The 18,946-nt window shown below is 47.2% G+C and overlaps 1 protein-coding gene across 2 annotated transcripts in view; it reads left to right on the forward strand.

Annotated features, from left to right (window-relative positions):
• Nucleotides 1-18,946, forward strand: part of ITGA9 (integrin subunit alpha 9) — a 368,750-nt gene that overhangs the window by 75,679 nt on the left and 274,125 nt on the right. For both annotated transcript variants that reach the window (XM_004018225.5, XM_060402078.1), the window contains exons 12-14: nucleotides 101-191; nucleotides 2,723-2,768; nucleotides 11,624-11,778. In XM_004018225.5, the coding sequence (XP_004018274.3) occupies nucleotides 101-191; nucleotides 2,723-2,768; nucleotides 11,624-11,778 (292 nt within the window). The remainder of the gene's footprint in view (nucleotides 1-100; nucleotides 192-2,722; nucleotides 2,769-11,623; nucleotides 11,779-18,946) is intronic.

Consider the following 18,946-nt stretch of genomic DNA (forward strand, 5'->3'; position numbering starts at 1 on the left):
AAGACCAAGTGTCCGAGAGAAGCTGGGCTAAAGCAGTCACGGGTTCTTATTTGTGACTGTGCTCCTTCCGGTGGCTCAGTCTCCCTATTATCTGTTGCAGAAGTTGTCGGGGCGGAAGATAAGTCCGGTGCTGCGGATGTTTGGTCAGTCCATATCGGGAGGCATTGACATGGATGGAAATAGTTATCCTGGTAAGCTATTTTTCTTGAAAGACACATGAGATAAGCCAAGATAACCAGTCTGGTAAGTGTGGTCACATCTATTTAGGCTTAGAAAAATTCACACAAGTAGAACAGGGTGTTTTGCCTGGTGTTTGCTTTTTAAGATGAAAGTAGTGTTAAAATTCATTTTTTTTTTTTCAGTTTTAAAATGATCTGCTCTGAAGGGTTTAAGCACCAGGAGGGTGGATTTTTGTAGTGATTTCCGTGGCAACAAGTCTTTCTGATGAAGACAAAAAGCCCTCTCCACATTCAGAATATAAGGAGTGAAACCTTGTGCTTTCCGTATTATTTGAGCATATTTGGAGGTGTCTTCCTCTTGATGGGAGAGAAGGAGCAACCCCCCCATCCCCCAAACACACACACACAGACAAGTATTGAAAGAAACACTTGGAGCAGGAAGAAAACCATGTCCTTCCTCTGACACAGAAAACAGACCTTTGCCATTCAAGGCTGGCTGGCTTATCTTCAGGGTTAATTAATGCCTTGTGGTGGTTGAGGCTAATTGAGTAAAAATGTACGATTTCAAACCCCGATCCTCAGACATATCCGGTTTAGGTGAAATTGACTGGGCAATGGAATGGTGGACCCTTTGCTGTTTGAAGGGGATGGAGTAGGCAAGGTGAGGAAGCAAAGAGAAGACGTGAAGAAAATCCCAAATCATCATGGAATTCAGACAAAAAGTCCCTGAAACTGTAGGTGCTAGCTTGAGAAAAAGTTTCTTTCCATTTAAAATACCTCAGAAGGATCTGTGAAAATGAATGAAGTTCTATATAGGGTACAGAATTTCAGAGTTTCTCACAGACAGGAGTTTTGATCATCCTTGTAAGTCTACAGAGCCAGGAGGAGTGGGAACAGAAAAGGGTCTGTTTTGAGGTCTGTTTCCCTGATAGCTTACTTGGTAAAGAATCCACCTACAATGCAGGAGACCTGAGTTCGATCCCTGGGTTGGAAAAATCCCCTGGAGAAGGGAAAGGCTATCTATTCCAGTATTCTGGCTTGGAGAATTCCATGGACTGTATAGTCCTTGGGGTCGCAAAGAGTCGGACACAACTGAGCGACTTTTGCTTCTTCACTTTTCCTTGTAGACCATCCTAAGTTTTTTGTTTGAGAAAGCAGTTCTTATTCTGGGCAATTTGTGGCTGTCCCTAAATAATACTGTCCATTGGTTTAGCAATACTGTCCATTGCTTCTCTGTGCAATGTGCACTATAAAGTTACCCCCATAGGTAGTTAGAGATACAGGTGTCTCCCCTTTTTACAGATAAGGATGCTGAGCCTCAGAGAACTTAGGGTGCCAGAGACCACACTGTAGTGCGAATGAGGACTCAGGCTGCTCCCCTATATTTGCGCAGTGAGCAGGTGTGGTCACACTTCACAACACATGTGGATTTCTTACCTTACAGTTTTTCATAAGAGAAATGGCAAGTGCATCAGATTCTTTTATGTTCAAATATCCAGGCAATTAAAAAAAGACTGTTAGAAAATAGCAAAATTAACATGCACACCCAAGGGCAGGGATTTTAGCAGTCCTGCAGTCCATGGATACATTCTTTGTTTTTCCTAATTGAGGGCATTTGTAGATGGAGGGATTCAGATGCTTTTGGGTTAAGATGCTTGGTTCTGTAAGTGGTCATGGGGACTGCAGGGCTGAAGGGTTTTATTATACTTGAGGGGAGAAAAGGCAGAGAACTGTTGCATAAATGCACAGTCCCTAAATTAAAATTATTTAGGAATAAACATTACCAACTAACACTTGTCTTGATTTATAGTTGGCCAAATATTTTCATGAGTTTTCTGATTTTCATATCTGATTTAGTGTGTTTAATAACTATTATATTGAGCAATTATGTGATAAATGTCTTCTGATTTAAATATTACAAAATGCTTCAGCTTTTGAAGAAGACATTAGGGATCGTTATCTTCATTGTGCAGACAAGGACACAGAGAGTCTCTGTGGTCATGTAGAGGGAGGGGTGGAATGGAGACGGTTCTCATGTTCTGCAGAACCTAGAGCTTCTCCCAGGAGTCATTTGATTCCAAGTGTCCCCCCTCTGAATCCCTGATGTCCAAAAGAAATAATGTGAGCCACTTATGTAATTTAAATCATTCTAGTAGCCACATAAAAAATGATATAAAAAGAAACAGATGAAGTTAATTTTAATAATGTTTTATTTAGCCCCAAGTATCAACATATTATCATGTCAGCATACAATCAATGCAAAAGTTTTTTATTAGTGAAACAGTTAATATTTTTTAGTGCCAAGTCTTTGAAATCAGTTTCTGTCTTACATGCATGTCTCGGTGCAGACCGGAACCCTTTGGGGTCTCAGCTGCCACACCTGGCAGTGGGCTGCCATACATGACAGTGTGGCTCTAGCTCCTCCAAAGCCATTACAAGCCCCTGACCTTGAGACTGGTCTCCATCACGTTGGAGCACCTTGACAGCGGGTGGGTGAGATGGGCTTCAGCAAGATTCTAAATCTGTAAACTTGTGGTTTTCAGATGTAACTATTGGAGCCTTCATGTCGGACAGTGTGGTTCTCCTAAGGTGAGATGCTTCTCTCTTTCCTCTCGGTTCTGTGTGGGCGAGGGATGGAATTGGGTTGGGGGGCGGCGCAGGGGATTTATTTATCATCAGTCAGCAATCACTCTGCTCTGTTCCTTGTATGCGGAGGTGCTCGGTAATTGCGACTGCTACCTTTGTTTCCCTATTCTTGTTATCCTGTATCCCAGGGTTTCCAGCTGGTGGGCCTTGAGTGGCTTACATGTGTGAGGATAGCATCCTTGGAGCTTCTAGGCAGAGGTTTCTGCCTTTTGCCATGAACAACCCTTTCTGTAGATGTGCTATACATAAGCTGTCATTTCCCGTGGGTGCTATGACACTGCCTTGTTCCATCTGTTCATCCCTACCTACAGCCTTCAACTCCACTTCCCCACTTCCTGGTCCCCAGCCCCCCAGGGACTGGGAGCCTCCTGCCCCCTCACTCTTTGGTGACAGCCGAGGGTGAGGGGCTTGAGTTCACTGTGAAGCCCATGCCGTCTGGATCCCTCCTGCAAAGGCCAGTGGGCTGCTGTCCCACCCACGAACCCTCTCCAAGTATTTCTGTCTGTATGAGTCAGAGGAGGCAGAATTACACTTTGGAGTGGGAGCCAACTCTTAGGTTTTGTTAACAACCTGATTGCAGAACTTTCTAAAATAGGCTAGTAGGATCTTAGAGCTGGAAGGGATCCCAGAGGCCATGGAGTTCCACACCCTGGATTCCTCTCATTCAGCAGGGCCTTTCTCTTGAGTCTCTACCTCAGGGCTACACAGCCTCCTCTGGAAGGAGGGACCACCTCAGATGCGGGCTTAGGAACTTCTAAGGGAACCAGTTAACTCTAGGTAATGAAAAACATCAAGTTGTTCAAGTTACTTGCCTTGTGCACACTTACCCACAAAGGCTATTTGTAGGCTTTGTCAAATTGGCAGTAGCCAGAACTGTCTTTCAGAAAATCCATGGATGATTTACATTTTCAAGATTGAGTGTAAAGTTACTGAGCCAGAAGTGACTCTGTTACTCCAGAGATTCTGATATTTTTAAAATCCATGACTCCTTTATTGAGCACTGCAATGGGCAGAAAATTGTGGGGAAACGTAATATTTAAGGCATTCTGAATCAAGCAGATTTGTTAGACCGAGCCATAAATACATCACAAAACATCATCAATATAATACAGTATGTGGTAGGTGCTATGTGAACAGTATAGATGGTACATAGTCTAAAGATTTAGAAAAGATGGTAACTACTCTAAGAATGATCTAAACAGAGACTTGGATTATATTTTCTTATCAGATACCTAGCCTTAAGGGCCTTTAGCTTTCAAGTTTTTTTCTTTTTCATTCTTTCTTTCTTTAATTCCTGAGAGTTAATTTAAGATGGCCAATCATGTTGGAAAGAAATGAATAAATTTAATATGGCATTCCCCCTCTGCCCCGAATATTACATTGTTGAAGAGGCAGAATAGTCTTGAGATTGAGAGTGGAAACTCTGGGGCCAGGTGGCCTGGGTTCAGCCCTAACTCTGCCCTTAAGAGGTGAGTTTCCTGAGCAAGGCTGGTAACCTCTGTTTCAGGATGGTCACCTGTTAAAAAGGCAATCGTGCTCACCTCACTGAATATCCTAAGTTTTTATGAGAGCTCAATGAGCTAGAACAGTGCCTGGTTTAAGTGTTCAATTTTATGCTTATGCTCAGTCATGTTTTACTCCTTGTGACCCTTGGAGCAGGCCGGGCTCCTCTGTCCATGGGATTCTCCAGGCAAGAATACTGGAGTGGGTTGCCATTTCCTCCTCCAGGGGGATGGATCCTTTACTTTCCATAGGGTTGGATTTCTCCTTTATCACCCTATTCTCTGCATTGGCGTTTTCTCAGATGGAACAGCTTTCATGGCTACAGATGGTTGTGGTTGGACTTGAGAGACCAAAGCTCCAGCTGGTGGCCTCACAAAGTCATTTTCCTTCTGCTCACTCTTCCAAGCAGTGTGCTCTGGCTTCTCAGGATTCCCCTTGAATAAAACACATTCCCCGGCTGCTGTTAGTGGAAACCAGGCCCTCTCCAAACCAGGAGCTTCTGGCTTAAGGCATATCTTATGGGTTCTGCTTTTTCATCATCCTTGTATTTTATAAGCTTACATCTGTGAGCTCTAACCCAGAGGGGCTTTTCTTCTTCTGTCCTCTTTTGTGAGGGACAACGCTCTCCAGGGATTTCCTCACACGTTGGTGTTACCCATGGATGGGAGACCCCAGACCCTAGCCTGGGATGGAGGGTAGAATCGGATGAGGTTGATGAACAGGGACGGATGTAGAGTCCACAGAGGAGAACAGCTGGGAGCATTTGGAGAGAGGAGACTTTAGGACCAGAGCCGGGATTACCGGCTCAGACGAGGAGGTCCGCAGACGGCTGTGACAACCATGCCAGGGGTGCCTAGGGGTCCGGAGCTCATGATGACCCATTCCCTCGTTCATCTGCCCCTGTGCATTGGCCTGTTGAGAAGCAGCTGGGTGTCAGATTGGGATGTACTTCCTTGTTGTTCAGTGGCCAAGTCATGTCTAACTCTTTACAATCCCATAGACCGCAGCACACCAGGCTTCCCTGTCCTTCACTATCGTTCATGTCCATTGAGTCAGTGATGCCATCCAACCATCTCATCCTCTGTTGCCACCTTCTCCTCTTGCCCTCAGTCTTTCCCAGCATCAGGGTCTTTTCCAGTTAGTCGACTGTTTGCATCAGGTGGCCGAAAGTATTGGAGCCTCAGCTTCAGCATCAGTCCTTCCAATGAGTATTCAGGGTTGATGTCGTTTAAGATTGACTGGTTTCATCTTTTTGGATCGAACCAGTGCCTCCTCCACTGGCAGGCAGACTCTCTGCCCCTGAGCCACTAGGGAAGCCCTGGCTGTACTGTGGAGAGCAGCCAGCACAGTTAATAATCAGAGAGCTGTCGTTTGAAAGTGCCTACCTGGGCCCGGCACTGTCTAAGCCCTGGTGTGTAGTAACTCTTCACTCTTGTTGCTTTTCACATTGCGGTATAATCTGCATACAATTTAGGCAGGTGCTTGATGGGTCTTGCCCAGTGTGTACACCCGTGTAACTTCTACCCCCATCCAGATGAAGAGCATTTCTGTCACTCCAAGAAGCGTCCTCTTGCCTCTCTCTAGTCACACCCCTCTCCTGGCAGACGACTGCTCTTCTGATTTCTGTCCCCCTGGATCAGTTCTAGAATTTCCTATAAATCGAGCTAGAGTGTGTACACCCTTTGGTTTCTGGCTTTTTGCACTCAGTGTGATGTTTTTGAGACGCAGCTGTATTGTGTGTTGTGCAGTTTTTTCCCGGTACCGAGTTGTGTTCTATTGACTGAGTAGACTGCAATTGTTTGTCTATTTTTGGAAGAATATATCAGAACTCTTTTTTAAAAATTTTGTTTTTTGGCCACACTTTCTTGGCTTCTGGGATTTTAGTTCCTCAACTAGGGATCGAACCTGTGTCCTCCCTCAGCAGTGAGAGTGTGAAGTACTAACAGCTGGACCACCAGGGATTCCCCTGTGTTTTAACCCTTAGTCTTCTTAATAACTCCATGACAGAGATATGGTGATTAGGAGCCTCATTTTAGGGGTGAGGAAACCAAATGACCTGGAGGTTTTATCAGTTTAAAAGAGGAGGGATTCTAGGTTGCAGTAAATGCCTCGAGGACAGTAGAGCAGGGTTGCCCTGTCAGAGGGGGCAAGTGCCACGCTCAGCAGAGGCCGGGGAGGGCGAGTGGGGTCGCAGGTGGCGGTGAGGGCAGTGGCGCCCTTGCTGTGGCAGGTCTGCAGAAATCGGCAGGTCTGCAGAAGTCGGCAGCCCAAGTCAGATGGCCGTGGGTGGGAGAGAGGAGGAGAAGCAGGAAAACGGTACATCTTACCTTCTTTCCATAAGCTTGACTGCTGAGGGGGAAGTGAGAGTGGCGGTGGTTCAGAGAGGGTGTTTGGAGGGCAGGACCAAAGTGGCCCTCCGCTTCACCCTCATCTGCCTGAACTTCACCCTGACCCCCTTCCTTTCTCGGGGCCTGGAGAGGTTGAAGAGGTAGAATGGGGCAGGGGAGGCAGAGGAGGGACTGGGGAGGTGAGGAGGGGAGTGTCTGGTGTCCGGACTGTGGGTGGGACTGGGCTCAGTGCAGGATTCAGTTTGCGATGTGGATGAGGGTGACCACTTCAGGTCTCTTCCAGGAGTGTGAGGGGCTCAGGGTGAGCAGGGAAGGCTCCAGAGACGAGGTGGGGCCCCTCAGAGAGGGAGGAGCAGGCAGAAGGATCGCCCAGGGCGTCCAGGGGACCGGGAAGGTTGGCACCCTTTGATGAGGTGCTGCATGTGGCTGAGCAGCAGTGAGCCGGGAGTCTGGAAACTGGCTGATGAAGCTAAGGGGCATCCCAGGCATGACTTTGCTGACAGGCAAGTAGGGATAGACTTGGAGTTACCTTAGGGTCTTAGAGAGACCAGAACATGGAGGAGAGCCAGGAAACCATGCCTGTGTGTGCATGTACCACACACACACACATACACCTCACTTACACACACCATACATGTCACATACCACACACACACACACAGTCACACAAACCATACACACACACCACACTTACACACACCATCCACAGCATGCCTGTTCTGCTCTACGGGGGAGAGTCAAGAGCCATGTAGGTTAGGAATGCTTTGGGCTGCAGTTAAGAGAAAACCTTTCTGAGACTGGTTTTCAACTACGTAGATGTTGAATTGGGCCTCCCTTGTGAAAAGCCTCTTGATGAAAGTGAAAGTGGAGAGTGAAAAAGTTGGCTTAAAGCTCAACATTCAGAAAATGAAGATCATGGCATCCGGTCCCATCACTTCATGGTAAATAGATGGGGAAACAGTGGAAACAGTGACTGACTTTATTTTGGGGGCTCCAAAATCACTGCAGATGGTGATTGCAGCCATGAAATTAAAAGACGCTTACTCCTTGGAAGAATAGTTATGACCAACCTAGATAGCACATTCAAAAGCAGAAACATTACTTTGCCGACTAAGGTCCATCTAGTCAAGGCTATGGTTTTTCCAGTGGTCATGTATGGATGTGAGGGTTGGACTGTGAAGAAGGCTGAGTGCCGAAGAATTGATGCTTTTGAACTGTGGTGTTGGAGAAGACTCTTGAGAGTCCCTTGGACTGCAAGGAGATCCAACCAGTCCATTCTGAAGGAGATCAACCCCGGGATTTCTTTGGAAGGAATGATGCTAAAGCTGAAACTCCAGTACTTTGGCCACCTCATGCAAAGAGTTGACTCATTGGAAAAGATTCTGATGCTGGGAGGGATTGGGAGCAGGAGGAGAAGGGGAGGACAGAGGATGAGATGGCTGGATGGCATCATGGACTCAATGGACGTGAGTCTGAGTGAACTCTAGGAGTTGATGATGGACAGGGAAGCCTGGTGTGCTGCAATTCATGGGGTCACAGAGTCGGACATGACTGAGTGACTGAACTGAACTGAACTGAACTGTGGTTCAGCTGGTAAAGAATCTGCCTGCAATGCAAGAGACCTGGGTTCGATCCCTGGGTTGGGAAGATCCTCTGGAGAAGGGAAAGACTACCTACTCCAGTATTCTGTCCTGGAGAATTCCATGGACTATATAGTCCATGGGGTCGCAAAGAGTTGGACATGACTGAGTGACTTTCACTTTAAGACGTGAATTAGCTCCCTGGAGTAATGGATTACTTTGGGGATGGTTAGTGGTCTCACACCTTCATCAAGGGTGTGGGCTCTTTATCTCTCCTCCCATCTCTGCCATGCAGGCATCACTGACCCTACAAAAGGCCAGGGTCACTGGAATAACATCATGTCCCAGGGTGTCCTGACTGGGTTTATTGTCTACCTGGAAGTGAAATACCATGATCAAATTAGATATCAGAATTTAAACTGAGAATCATGAGAAAAAAATATTCTATGGATTAAAGATGTGGGGTGTGTGTGTATATATACACACACACACATTATGGTATATTGCTCAGCTATAGGAGTGAGTGAAGTAATGCCATTTACCACAGTAAGGATGGACCTAGAGATGCTCATACTCTGTGATCAGACTCAGATCATACCCAGATAGAAAAAGACAAATCTCATATGGTATCACTTATACCTGGAAGCTATAAAATGATACAAATGAACTTATTTACAAAAACAGAAATAGAAAATAAACTTATGATTACCAAAGGGGAAATTAGGGAAGGGATAAATTAGGAGTTTGAGGTTAACATATACACACTGGTAGATATAAAACAGAAAACAATGAAGACCTACTGTGTAGCACTGGGAACTCTACTCAATATCTTATAATAATCTATAAGGGAAAAGAAGCTGAAAAAGAATAGACATATGTATATATGTTTAACTGAATCACTTTATACCTGAAGCCAACCCAACGTTGTAAATCAACTATACTTCAATTAAAAAAAAGCATTGCAGCCACCAGCTTCTTTTAAAGTCTCAGAGCATTTGTAGTGCTGCCCTTGGGTGCCCCTCTGCTTTCATCTCAGCCTGTGAAACCCAGTCTCCCACCCCAACCAGGGTATGGGTTGGCCCAACTCTGCCCTCAGGAAGTTTGTTCTCTGGGATTAGCTCAAGAGGGCAGGTCTGGTGTTAGGGTGACAGGCTCCTGGTGTTATGTCATGGAAGGTCGGAGGAAGTGATCAGAGAGGCTTATGAAAGATTTCTGGGCTTTTCCTGGTCCTGAAACAATACTTGGAGTTGAAACAAAAAGGTTTGGGGGAACTGATCTGACGGATGTTGGAGGGAGAGGTGCTTGTGAAGGTCCCAGCCTGTCATTTCAAAGGACTCTGTTTTTTTTTTTTTTTTCTTTTAACAACCCTCATCGAAGTCCTTTTATCTGTACTGCTCACTTCTGCTTCCTGCTCACCCTGCCTTCCTCTGCCAGGCTCTATCCTGGGAGGAGGAAGCAGGCATTTCCCCAACGAGGGGCCCTGGGATGGTGGGAGGGGCTGGGCTGCTTCTGCACAGTGGCCTGGCAGGACATGTGCTAGGCAGGTGAAGTCTCACAGAGCGGACTCCGGCTCTGCTGGTACCCCTGTCTGTTTGATGAATCTTTGGCCCCTCCTGTAGTTTTCGATTCCTTGGACTAGAGAGATTTCATTTAACAAGGGTGGTGGTGGTTTGAAATTTTTATTGGAATATAGTTGATTCACTATGTTATGTTAGTTTCAGGTATACAGCAAAGTGAATCAGTGATACATATACATTTATCTACTCTTTTTAAAAAATCTTTCCCATATGACTCATTACAGAGTATTGAGTAAAATTTCCCTGTGCTATGTAGTTAAGTCCTTAGTAGTTATCTATTTTTTAAAATTTATTTTACTGTATAATACTGTATTGGTTTTGCCATACATTGACTTGAATCTGCCATGAGTGTACATGCGTTCCCCCTCCTGAACCCCCCTCCCTCCTCTCTCCCCATCCCATCCCTCTGGGTTTTTGAACACCTACTCACTATGCAATATCAGGATGAATTCAGCAGGATCCCAGCCTTGGAGGGCCTGTAGGCTGATGGGATGAATTTGGACGTGGACAGTGGCCTTAGTAGGTGAGGTGAGGTGTGGACACAGAGAAGGAAGAAATCCAAGTGCTGGGGTGCTAAGGAACACTCGAGCATCTTCTAAGGATGAACCCAGAAGGAAGTTGGAAACCAGATATTGGATTTCCAGGCACTGCCATTGTCTGACTTCCATTAGACTTGCAGCTGGGTCTGCCCGTAGTTCCTTTCTGCTTGTCACAATTGTTCTCCTCCTAAGCCACATCTCAAGGCAGTGCTGGCAGCAGTGAAATCCCCTAACTCCATCTGGGCCACGCAGTTCCTTGCTTCCTTTCTGCCTCGAGGTTTTCTTTAATGTTTTCTTTTCTCCGAGTTGGTGTTGGTCCTGGCTCCCATCTGTCTTGTCCCCCTGGGCGCTCTTTGCGGGATCATTGAACACAAGTGAGGTCATTGTTCTCAAACTGCTAAAGCCCCTTAATCTTGTTATATCACCCCAGCGGCGTGAAGGCTGGGGCTCCTTGGGGGTAAAAGGGTCTCTTTGTGAGGCCTGGAGAGGAGAAGGTTAAGCCACAGTTTAGGTGAATCTTCCCTCAGCAGATGTTTGCAACCAGAGCAGAATGGTGTGATTCACTCCCTGCTTCCAATAGGGGGCCCCTGGGGAGTCCCCAGAAGGCCAGCAGTGATGTCCATCCATCAAGCACTGGGGGGTGGTCCTTGTCAGTGACAGGACTGTGCATGTTCATTGGGTTTCACTTAGTCCAGCTATTAGGCAGGGTGATTTCTTCAGCTCTGAAATGCTTTGCTGTTACCAGCTGGGACCGCATTTATCAAGGTCTTTTAGAAAAAGCACTTAACTAATTGATGGGAGTAAACGAAGAGGGAAGGTTTCTGGATGGGACTTTGCAGTTCATGGCAATAAAGGCAGTAAATGTGTTGGGGGATTCCTGCTCGTGCGTCTGTTAATCTTGAGTCATGGCATCCCCCTGTAGGGACACCTCTTAAATCTATTCCTATCTTCCTAATAAAATGGAAATCAAAAGTTAATTGGTGAAATTTTTCAAATAATCTCCCAACATCTGGAGGTTCATTTATGGCTTCAACCAGATGTGTTTTATTAACAACTAGCTGGCCTTTATTATTGGGAAGATAACTGTTCATTTATTGGGAAATAAGCTGGGACACCAGAGAATAGGATTTACAGAGCACCCTGCCCATTTTCTCCCACTCAGGCTGTTTCATACTTTGCTTAGATGCTGGGCTGAAGCCCTAGGAATTGTCCTGTTGGCTTAGTAATCGTTTGGTTCCTCCTGACCTGTAGGGCGAGACCCGTCATCACAGTGGATGTCTCCATCTTCCTCCCCGCCTCCATCAACATCACAGCGCCTCAGTGTCATGACGGCCAGCAGCCTGTGAACTGCCTGAACGTCACCGCCTGCTTTAGCTTCCACGGCAAACACGTTCCGGGAGAAATAGGTAACACACAAGACCAAGTCGGGGCTCCGCATAGCCATCCTAACTGGAGTGGGACTGTGGGATCATGGGCAACCAGGGGCTGTTCTGGAGTTCCCTCCTGAAGTGCCACCTGGCTGGGTTTACAGGCAGCGGATCCACAGGCTAGATGCCCTTTTCCCTAAGGTTCCCCCTCTGCTCTTCTTACCATTATTTTCCCAATTCAGTGCCACGTCCAGCTCTCAGAAGAATAATATTTGACTGTAAGCATCATTTCTCCAAATGTCCCTGGACCATACTGAAACCTCACTGGGCCACAGGGAGGACAGGTGGTGGGTCTTGTGGACATGCAGTGGGTAGCCTGGCCCTTCTGAAACATTCCATGTACTTAGGAAAAAAAGTAGTGGGACTTTGGAGGCTCTCCCTTGAGCCTGCAGCACCAGCCAGATTCTTTACTGTGGAATCAGAGACAGGATGAGTGGTGGGATTAGCATGCAGAATTTTACAAAGGTTCAGGCTTCCAAAAGACAGGGAGCTGCCTTTGTTAGCTTCAGATGATGGAGGAGAGGCCGGTAAACCCTGGCCACTGGCAGCCGTCCCTGCCATTTCTCTAATAAGGGGAGGTCGACTTGCTGACTTACTTCCGAGACTGGATCAAGCCCTGGAACAAGACAGGATCAGTGTGGCTTAGAATTCAGAGTGTGTGATCACCTGAAGGAAGTGAATCTGGTGCAGTTGTGCAGATTAAGAAGTCTTTTGTTTTTACTTGAAAGGCTGATGGAATAAAAGAAAGGAGAGCTCCAAGGAAATGAAAAACAAAAATTTTTTTTTAAAAAACCCCACAGCACCACCATTAAGGACCTGGATTCTTTGACTTTCTTAGACATTTTTAATGTCATGAGTGTCTCCTCTCCCTCCTTACATGTAGTCCTTGGACAAACTGTGTCAGCATCCCCTAGGAGTTTGTTAGACGCGCGGAATCACAGGCCCTGTTCTAGACTCTGAACCAGAATCTGCATTCATAAGATCCCCACAGGACGCTGGGACGCATCGAAGTTTGAGATGTTCTGCTCTGGAGTGCACGTGCACGTGCAAGTGTGTGGGAGCCCAGACACACAGAACGCAGGCGTCTGTACTAGTCACTTTCTCAGCTGCATCCTGAATGCTCTACCTTAGATGACAATATGCTAGTCCTTCTAGGCCAGGAGTCCCCAGACTCCGGGATCTAATGCCTGATGATCTGACGGGGAGCTGATGTAATAATAATAACAGAAATAAACTGCACAAAAAGTGTAATTCTCTTCAATTGTCCCCAAACCATTTCCCCTACCCCAGTTCATAGAAAAATTTGTCTTCCATGAAATTGGGCCCTGGTGCCAAAAGAGACTGCTGTTCTGGCTTGTTTCATCGACATTTCTCTTGATCTTCAGATGGATTGAATAAACTCAACAGTGAAATCTATTTTTTTTATGGATTTTTGAAAAAGAACTCAGAAATTTCAAAATTGAATATGGATTTACTGTGAACTTGGAACCTGGGTAGTGAGAGAGAACTAACAAACTTTTTGTCTGCAAATCCAGTGAGAGAAAGATACTTGGTCCAGATCACACAGCTCTTGGTGAAGCCAAAGTTGAATTCTGGTCTGATGATACTATTGCTTTCCAAAAACAATTTCCTGCCACCTCCCTAATTGTTTAAGGCACCGCAGTCTCTAGGAAAAAAAAATGGTCTGATGGTCTTGGGACTCATATATCCTCTGCCTAATTAGATGGTATGTCCTTTATCAAATATCAACTCGTGATATAGTTGGACTCCATTAAAAAGCATTTTAAAAGAATTGTTGAGTTGAAGATTACTTCTGGTGTATTTAAAAATAATCAGAACTATTCTATTGTAGAACTCTTAAGAAAAGCAAGCAGTTAATAGTTCATGTGTGTGTTCATTTGTCAAATATTTATTGTGTGCCTACATGAGCCAGCCATGTCCTCATGGAGCTTTTAAGGGGAATTAGAAAGAGTTTCTATGTTGATCCTGAAGCTGCATACACAGTTTTCAGACTCATTAACCACATCACTGTGGTGGTGAAAATGGAGGTAAGTTGGTAGAGCAGGAACAGAGAAGAAACCAAAATGCAAGTTTGGAGCAAGAGTGATTTCAGAGCATATGACATAAGTGCGAGAGCAAACTCTTAATTCGTAGATTCAAGGGCTGAGCCAGGGGGAGATGTGGGTGTTTTCTCACGCTGCCTCCAGCAAGTGTCTCCTTCTGGGGCTCTGGTCATTGACCCCAGTCATTGGGGCCCCTTTCATTGACCCCAGTCACTGGGGCTCCATTCATAGACCCCGGTCACCTGAGCCCCTTTCAGCGACCCTGGTCATCAGGGCCTCTTTCAGTGATCTCCAAGCAGAATTATAATGTAGGTCTGGGCTAGTCATGGCCCTTCAGTGGTGGAGGATGATGGAAGAGACCAGCTGTTGGATGGCATCCAGGACTGCCGCCAGGGGCAGAAGTCTGGCTTTAGGGTGTGGAGCATTGAGCAGGTGCTCCTCCCCTAGTGCTATATGTCACTTCCTTACTCTCCATCTGCCACAGGGGGTCATTGATGAAATCCAGTATCTCCTGATAGTCTAAGGGGATGTTTGTACACATTTATTTAAGAGTCAGGCTTAAAGAGGATGGTAACTGGAGAATTTGGGTATTTGCAGAGCAATGTAGGAAGTTATCTATCCTTGGCATTTCCTGGCCCTTTTTCTGGCATTCAGGGAAATGAGCGATAGCTTAGTTTTTGCAGTAATGGGAGAAATGTAGAAATGTGCCCCTAAATGAGCTGGCAGTGGAATATAGAAGGTTTGAGGAGGGAACCATGGGAAGCTGTGATGGTGGAGCTGAAGTAGCCCCGTGGATACAGATGTGGGTAGAGTTCTCCATAGAAGCTTCCCCAGGGTTCTGCACCATCAGGAAGATCAGGTCCCCAGTTTCCAGATGCAGGAAAGATGGGGCTACCTTCAGTGCACAGACATCCTCTGCTCCCCTCCCAGCCTAGTAGCTGGTGCTGGCCAACTCAATGTCATCGCCCAAGCCTCTGCATTGGGAGCCCAGGGCTAGAACTCCAGTTACAAGCCTTCCTCACTCTCATTGCTGGAGGAAGATGAAAGAACATGTTAGTGGTGGTTTTGGCTGTGGCATGCTTGGCAAGAGGGTATCTTCCAGTCACCTCTGAATGTCTGCGTATCCAGAGCAGAGTTTGTCAGCAGAATGGCTGTGTTTGGACAGGACAGCCTGGGCAGTGCAATAAGGAGGTGCCCAGTGGCGTGCTCGGTACTTCTGAACAGTTGTCAGAAGTGGTATATGTCTGCTGGCATCTTCAGCTGTGGGACCACCCTGAGAATGTTTTGGGGGGACTGTAAGCAGTTGACTTATAGTCATCTCTTTAGCTTTTTCTCTCCCTGGGGACCTGGTAGAGCTCAGGCATACACACAGAGAAGGGACTCCGTTTGCCTCTTCATTGTCTGTGTTGTAATGGAAGACCCACGGCTCCCGCTTGGGCACAGGACATTCAGGGCCAGCTGGTGGCCCAAGCCACTAGAGGGGCCACTGTGGCTTCTGGTGGTACTATGGGAAACAGAGCAGTTCTCTCTGGGGGCAACTCTGCCTTGGCCCCCATGAGAGCCTAGCAAAGTCCATCCAGGAGAATGGAAACCACACCAGTTATTTTAACAGAGAGAATTTAACACTGGGAATCAGTTAGGCAGGTCATGGAGGGCCTGGTAGTGACTGCAGGAAGCTGCTTGTAGGTCTGTATGAGGTATCTTAAAAGTGGTTCCTGACCAGCCACAACACAGCAGATGAAATCTTGTCAGAAATGTGAATTCTGTGTGATTCAGAAACTCTGAGAGTAAGGCCCAGCAACCTAGGTTTTAACAAACCTGCAGCTGGCTTGGATGTGAGAGTCTCTGGTCAAGGACAACAAAGGGAAAATGTTATATGTGGGGTGGACCACTTGCTTGGGGTCATCAGAACCTGTAAGCTTGGAGAAGGGACCTTGCAGACCTGGCATCTAAACCTCGGAGGTGGGGACACTGGTTGGTGCCATTGGTATATCCCAGGGTTGCAGTGAGGCTGGCTCTAGGGTTTGGCGGGGGGTGGGCGGGGGAAGAAATGAAAATTAACTGCTGTTGGAAGCAGCTGCGTGGAAAACAGTCGCTGGGTTAAGCTGATGAGAAGTCCCTTCCCCTCCTGCAGCCTTGCAGCCTCCCTCAAGCTGTCTATCTTGGTGGGGTCTCTGCTCCTTACTTGCAGACCAAGCCTGTACCTAACTTGCTGGCCAGGCTGAAGCCTAAAAGCACTTGTCAGTCCTCAGAGGCTGAGACTCAAGCAGGCAATTCTGGACTATCTCCGGAAAGCTAGGTGGAAACCACGCAGGGCTGAGCCCTAAGTGGTTGTGTTCTGTGCTCTGACCTGGCACCCCCATATTTCCGTGGCTCTTATGCAGTCTGGCGAGGCTGAGAGTGAGCAGGGGGCTTGTCCTGCCCCCAGACAGGCAGTACAGCCAGGTCCTGAGAAATGGCACCAAGGTCATGCAAGGCAGTGATTGACACCAGGCAGTTTGTACCCAGACCCTTCCTCTGGTCCTCAGGGTGCATTTTTACTCCGGAGAGTGTTTGCACATGGAGAACATTTTCTGAGCTCCTTCTGGTCTCTCAAGAAGCATGGAGATGGGATAATGAGGCAAGTCCATGTTCTGTGAGGAGAGGGGACCCTACTGTAATTACCACCTCATTGCTTGGAGGGTGGGTAAGAAAAGTTAGGAAAGTTAGGAAAGTAGAAGCAGTCTCTTTCTCCCCTCTCTCCTGGAAAACTTGAAGGGAAGCTCAGAATAAGTCTGGAAGGAGGATTTATTGGTAGAATTTCATAGCTGAAATCATGTTCTAATGGAGAATGGGAATGAATCAAAACTCGCCGGGAGCGACCAGAGCCACGTTGATGCGAGACAGCTGGCTTGCTGCTGGCCCAGGCCGGTGTGGGGGGCCCTGGGGGACCAGCTGGGGGGTAGGGAAAGGAGGAGGCTGGAAGCATGACTCCAAGCAGATCAGCTTTTCCATCAAGATGACATCATTCGACATGGCAGGGACACAGGCTGCCAGAAGGAGAGCTGAGGCTGTGCTGTGTGCCGTTGGAGCAGGCCCTAATCAGAACCAGCGCCTCCCTGGGCCTGGCTGACTGAGCTGGGGAGGCCATTGGCAACTCTGCCAGCCTGATGCTCCCATCTTCCCACAAGGCGGGCTGCTGAGCCAAGCATGCTGCCCAGCTGTTTCTCCAGCATCTCCTCTGCTGCCTGGGGCGGTGGGGCGCGGGGGACCTTCCTTTCAGACACACCTGGGGTGGGGGCTGTTTAAAAACCACTGGTCGAGCTCAGAGTCAGGATGATCTGCCCTTCTTCCCACTCCAACAGCTACCTCCTCCCTCAGGCTGGGTTTCCCATGATGTGTCTCTTGGTTTTGTTGTAGAAGAGAGATTTGATAAGGTGCTAACTTCTTATTGTATAATTTAAAATACCAAAGTACGTTTTAAATCAAGGAGAAACTCTGAGTAGGCAGTTCAAAAGATGAACTGTTTCCCAAATGATTGCACTTGGTAAATCAGATGAATCTGGTCTGTCTGATTGTACACTTTCACACTTTAGAAATATCGGATAGGTGAGCTTGTTGGCATGAGTACACTCTGCCCAGAGCAGAACAGCGGTTGTGGTCCTCAGATCAGGGTTAGTGACTCAGAGCTGTTTCTCCTCTCCCTTGAGTTGCAAGAGAAATATATTGGGCCAGTGATTCTGCAGTTAGACAGAGTTTTGGGAGACTAAGCTTGATGTTTGTAAAATATCTGCACAGTTCTTGGCACATATGGAGGGTCAAATTCATTCTGTTTTCTGGACTTGCCCCACTGTAATCCAAATTCTTGCAGAAGTAAAGCCTGTGGCAAAGATTTGGATGCACATTGTTGATTCACGGGGGGGTCCCAGGAAACACCAATAGGAAAGCAGGACCTTGAGAAAAGAAGGGAAGGCAGCTGCAGTAGTCGGGGTTCACCAGAGAAACAGATTCATGAGGATATTGGATACTGTATATGTAGGTTTAAGGTATTGCAGCTCAGAAGCAGTCTGGAAGCAGCATTCATTGGTTTGGGGGGCACCTTTGGTCTTTTTCCTTTAAGACCATCAACTAATTAGGTGAGGCCCACCTACATCCTAGATGGTAATCTGCTTTATTCGAAGGTGGCTCAGGCGATGAAGAATCCACCTGCAATGAGGGAGGCCTAGCTTCGATCCCTGGGTTGGGAAGATCCCCTGGAGCAGGGCATGGCAACCCACTGCAGTATTCTTGCCAGGAGAATCTGCATGGACAGAGGAGCCTGGCAGGCTACAGTCCATGGGGTCGCAAAGAGTCAGACATGACTGAGCGACTAAGCACTAACTGATGTAAATGTCAACCTCATCTAGAAAGTACTTTCACTGTGATGTTCAGATAGGTGTTTGACCAAATACCATGGCTTAGTCAAGTTGACCAGAAACCATCACGGCAGCAGAATAGAGCATGTGTTATTGAACCTGTTACCTCTGTTAAGAGGACTGCCAGAGTGGAAGCCTGCTGGGGAAGCCTGGGAGCCAGTGTAGACACACCTCACAGTTACCCCACCCAAGGGACCGGGGAGCTGGGGTCACGCCTTCTTTCGGGCTGTCCCAGGGGCTTTAGTCCTTGGTGCTCCTGGCCTGCTGTCCCAATGGGTGGGGCCACCAAAGCCCTTGGGAAAAGGAGTTGCAGGTGCCAGCAGTTTAGAAGTTGGGTTGGACAGCAGAGGAATGGCAAAAGCCAAGAGGATGTGGGTGGGGCACGATGCTATCTGCTCTGTCTTCCTGTGCTCATTTCCACCCGATTTTCTCTGGGCTTGGCCGTTCATTGCTAACGAGATGGTTCAAATGTGCTGTTCTCTCCATGGTCACCCTTCACGCCCAGCCACGGAAGGGCAGCTGTGGCTCCCTCACGTGGCAGGATGGCCAGATGGGGAGTGCCGAGGGGACCCCATTTAGCAAGGTCTTCTGGCTCATCTTCAGCAATGCCCATCTCCTGTCCTGACCTTGCTAAATGGAACTTGGAAACTCACTTCATTTCTACTTATTCTTTCTTACTGTTTGGCTGTT

The sequence above is a fragment of the Ovis aries genome, chromosome 19 (genome assembly GCF_016772045.2).
Source record: "Ovis aries strain OAR_USU_Benz2616 breed Rambouillet chromosome 19, ARS-UI_Ramb_v3.0, whole genome shotgun sequence".
NCBI lineage: Eukaryota > Metazoa > Chordata > Mammalia > Artiodactyla > Bovidae > Ovis > Ovis aries.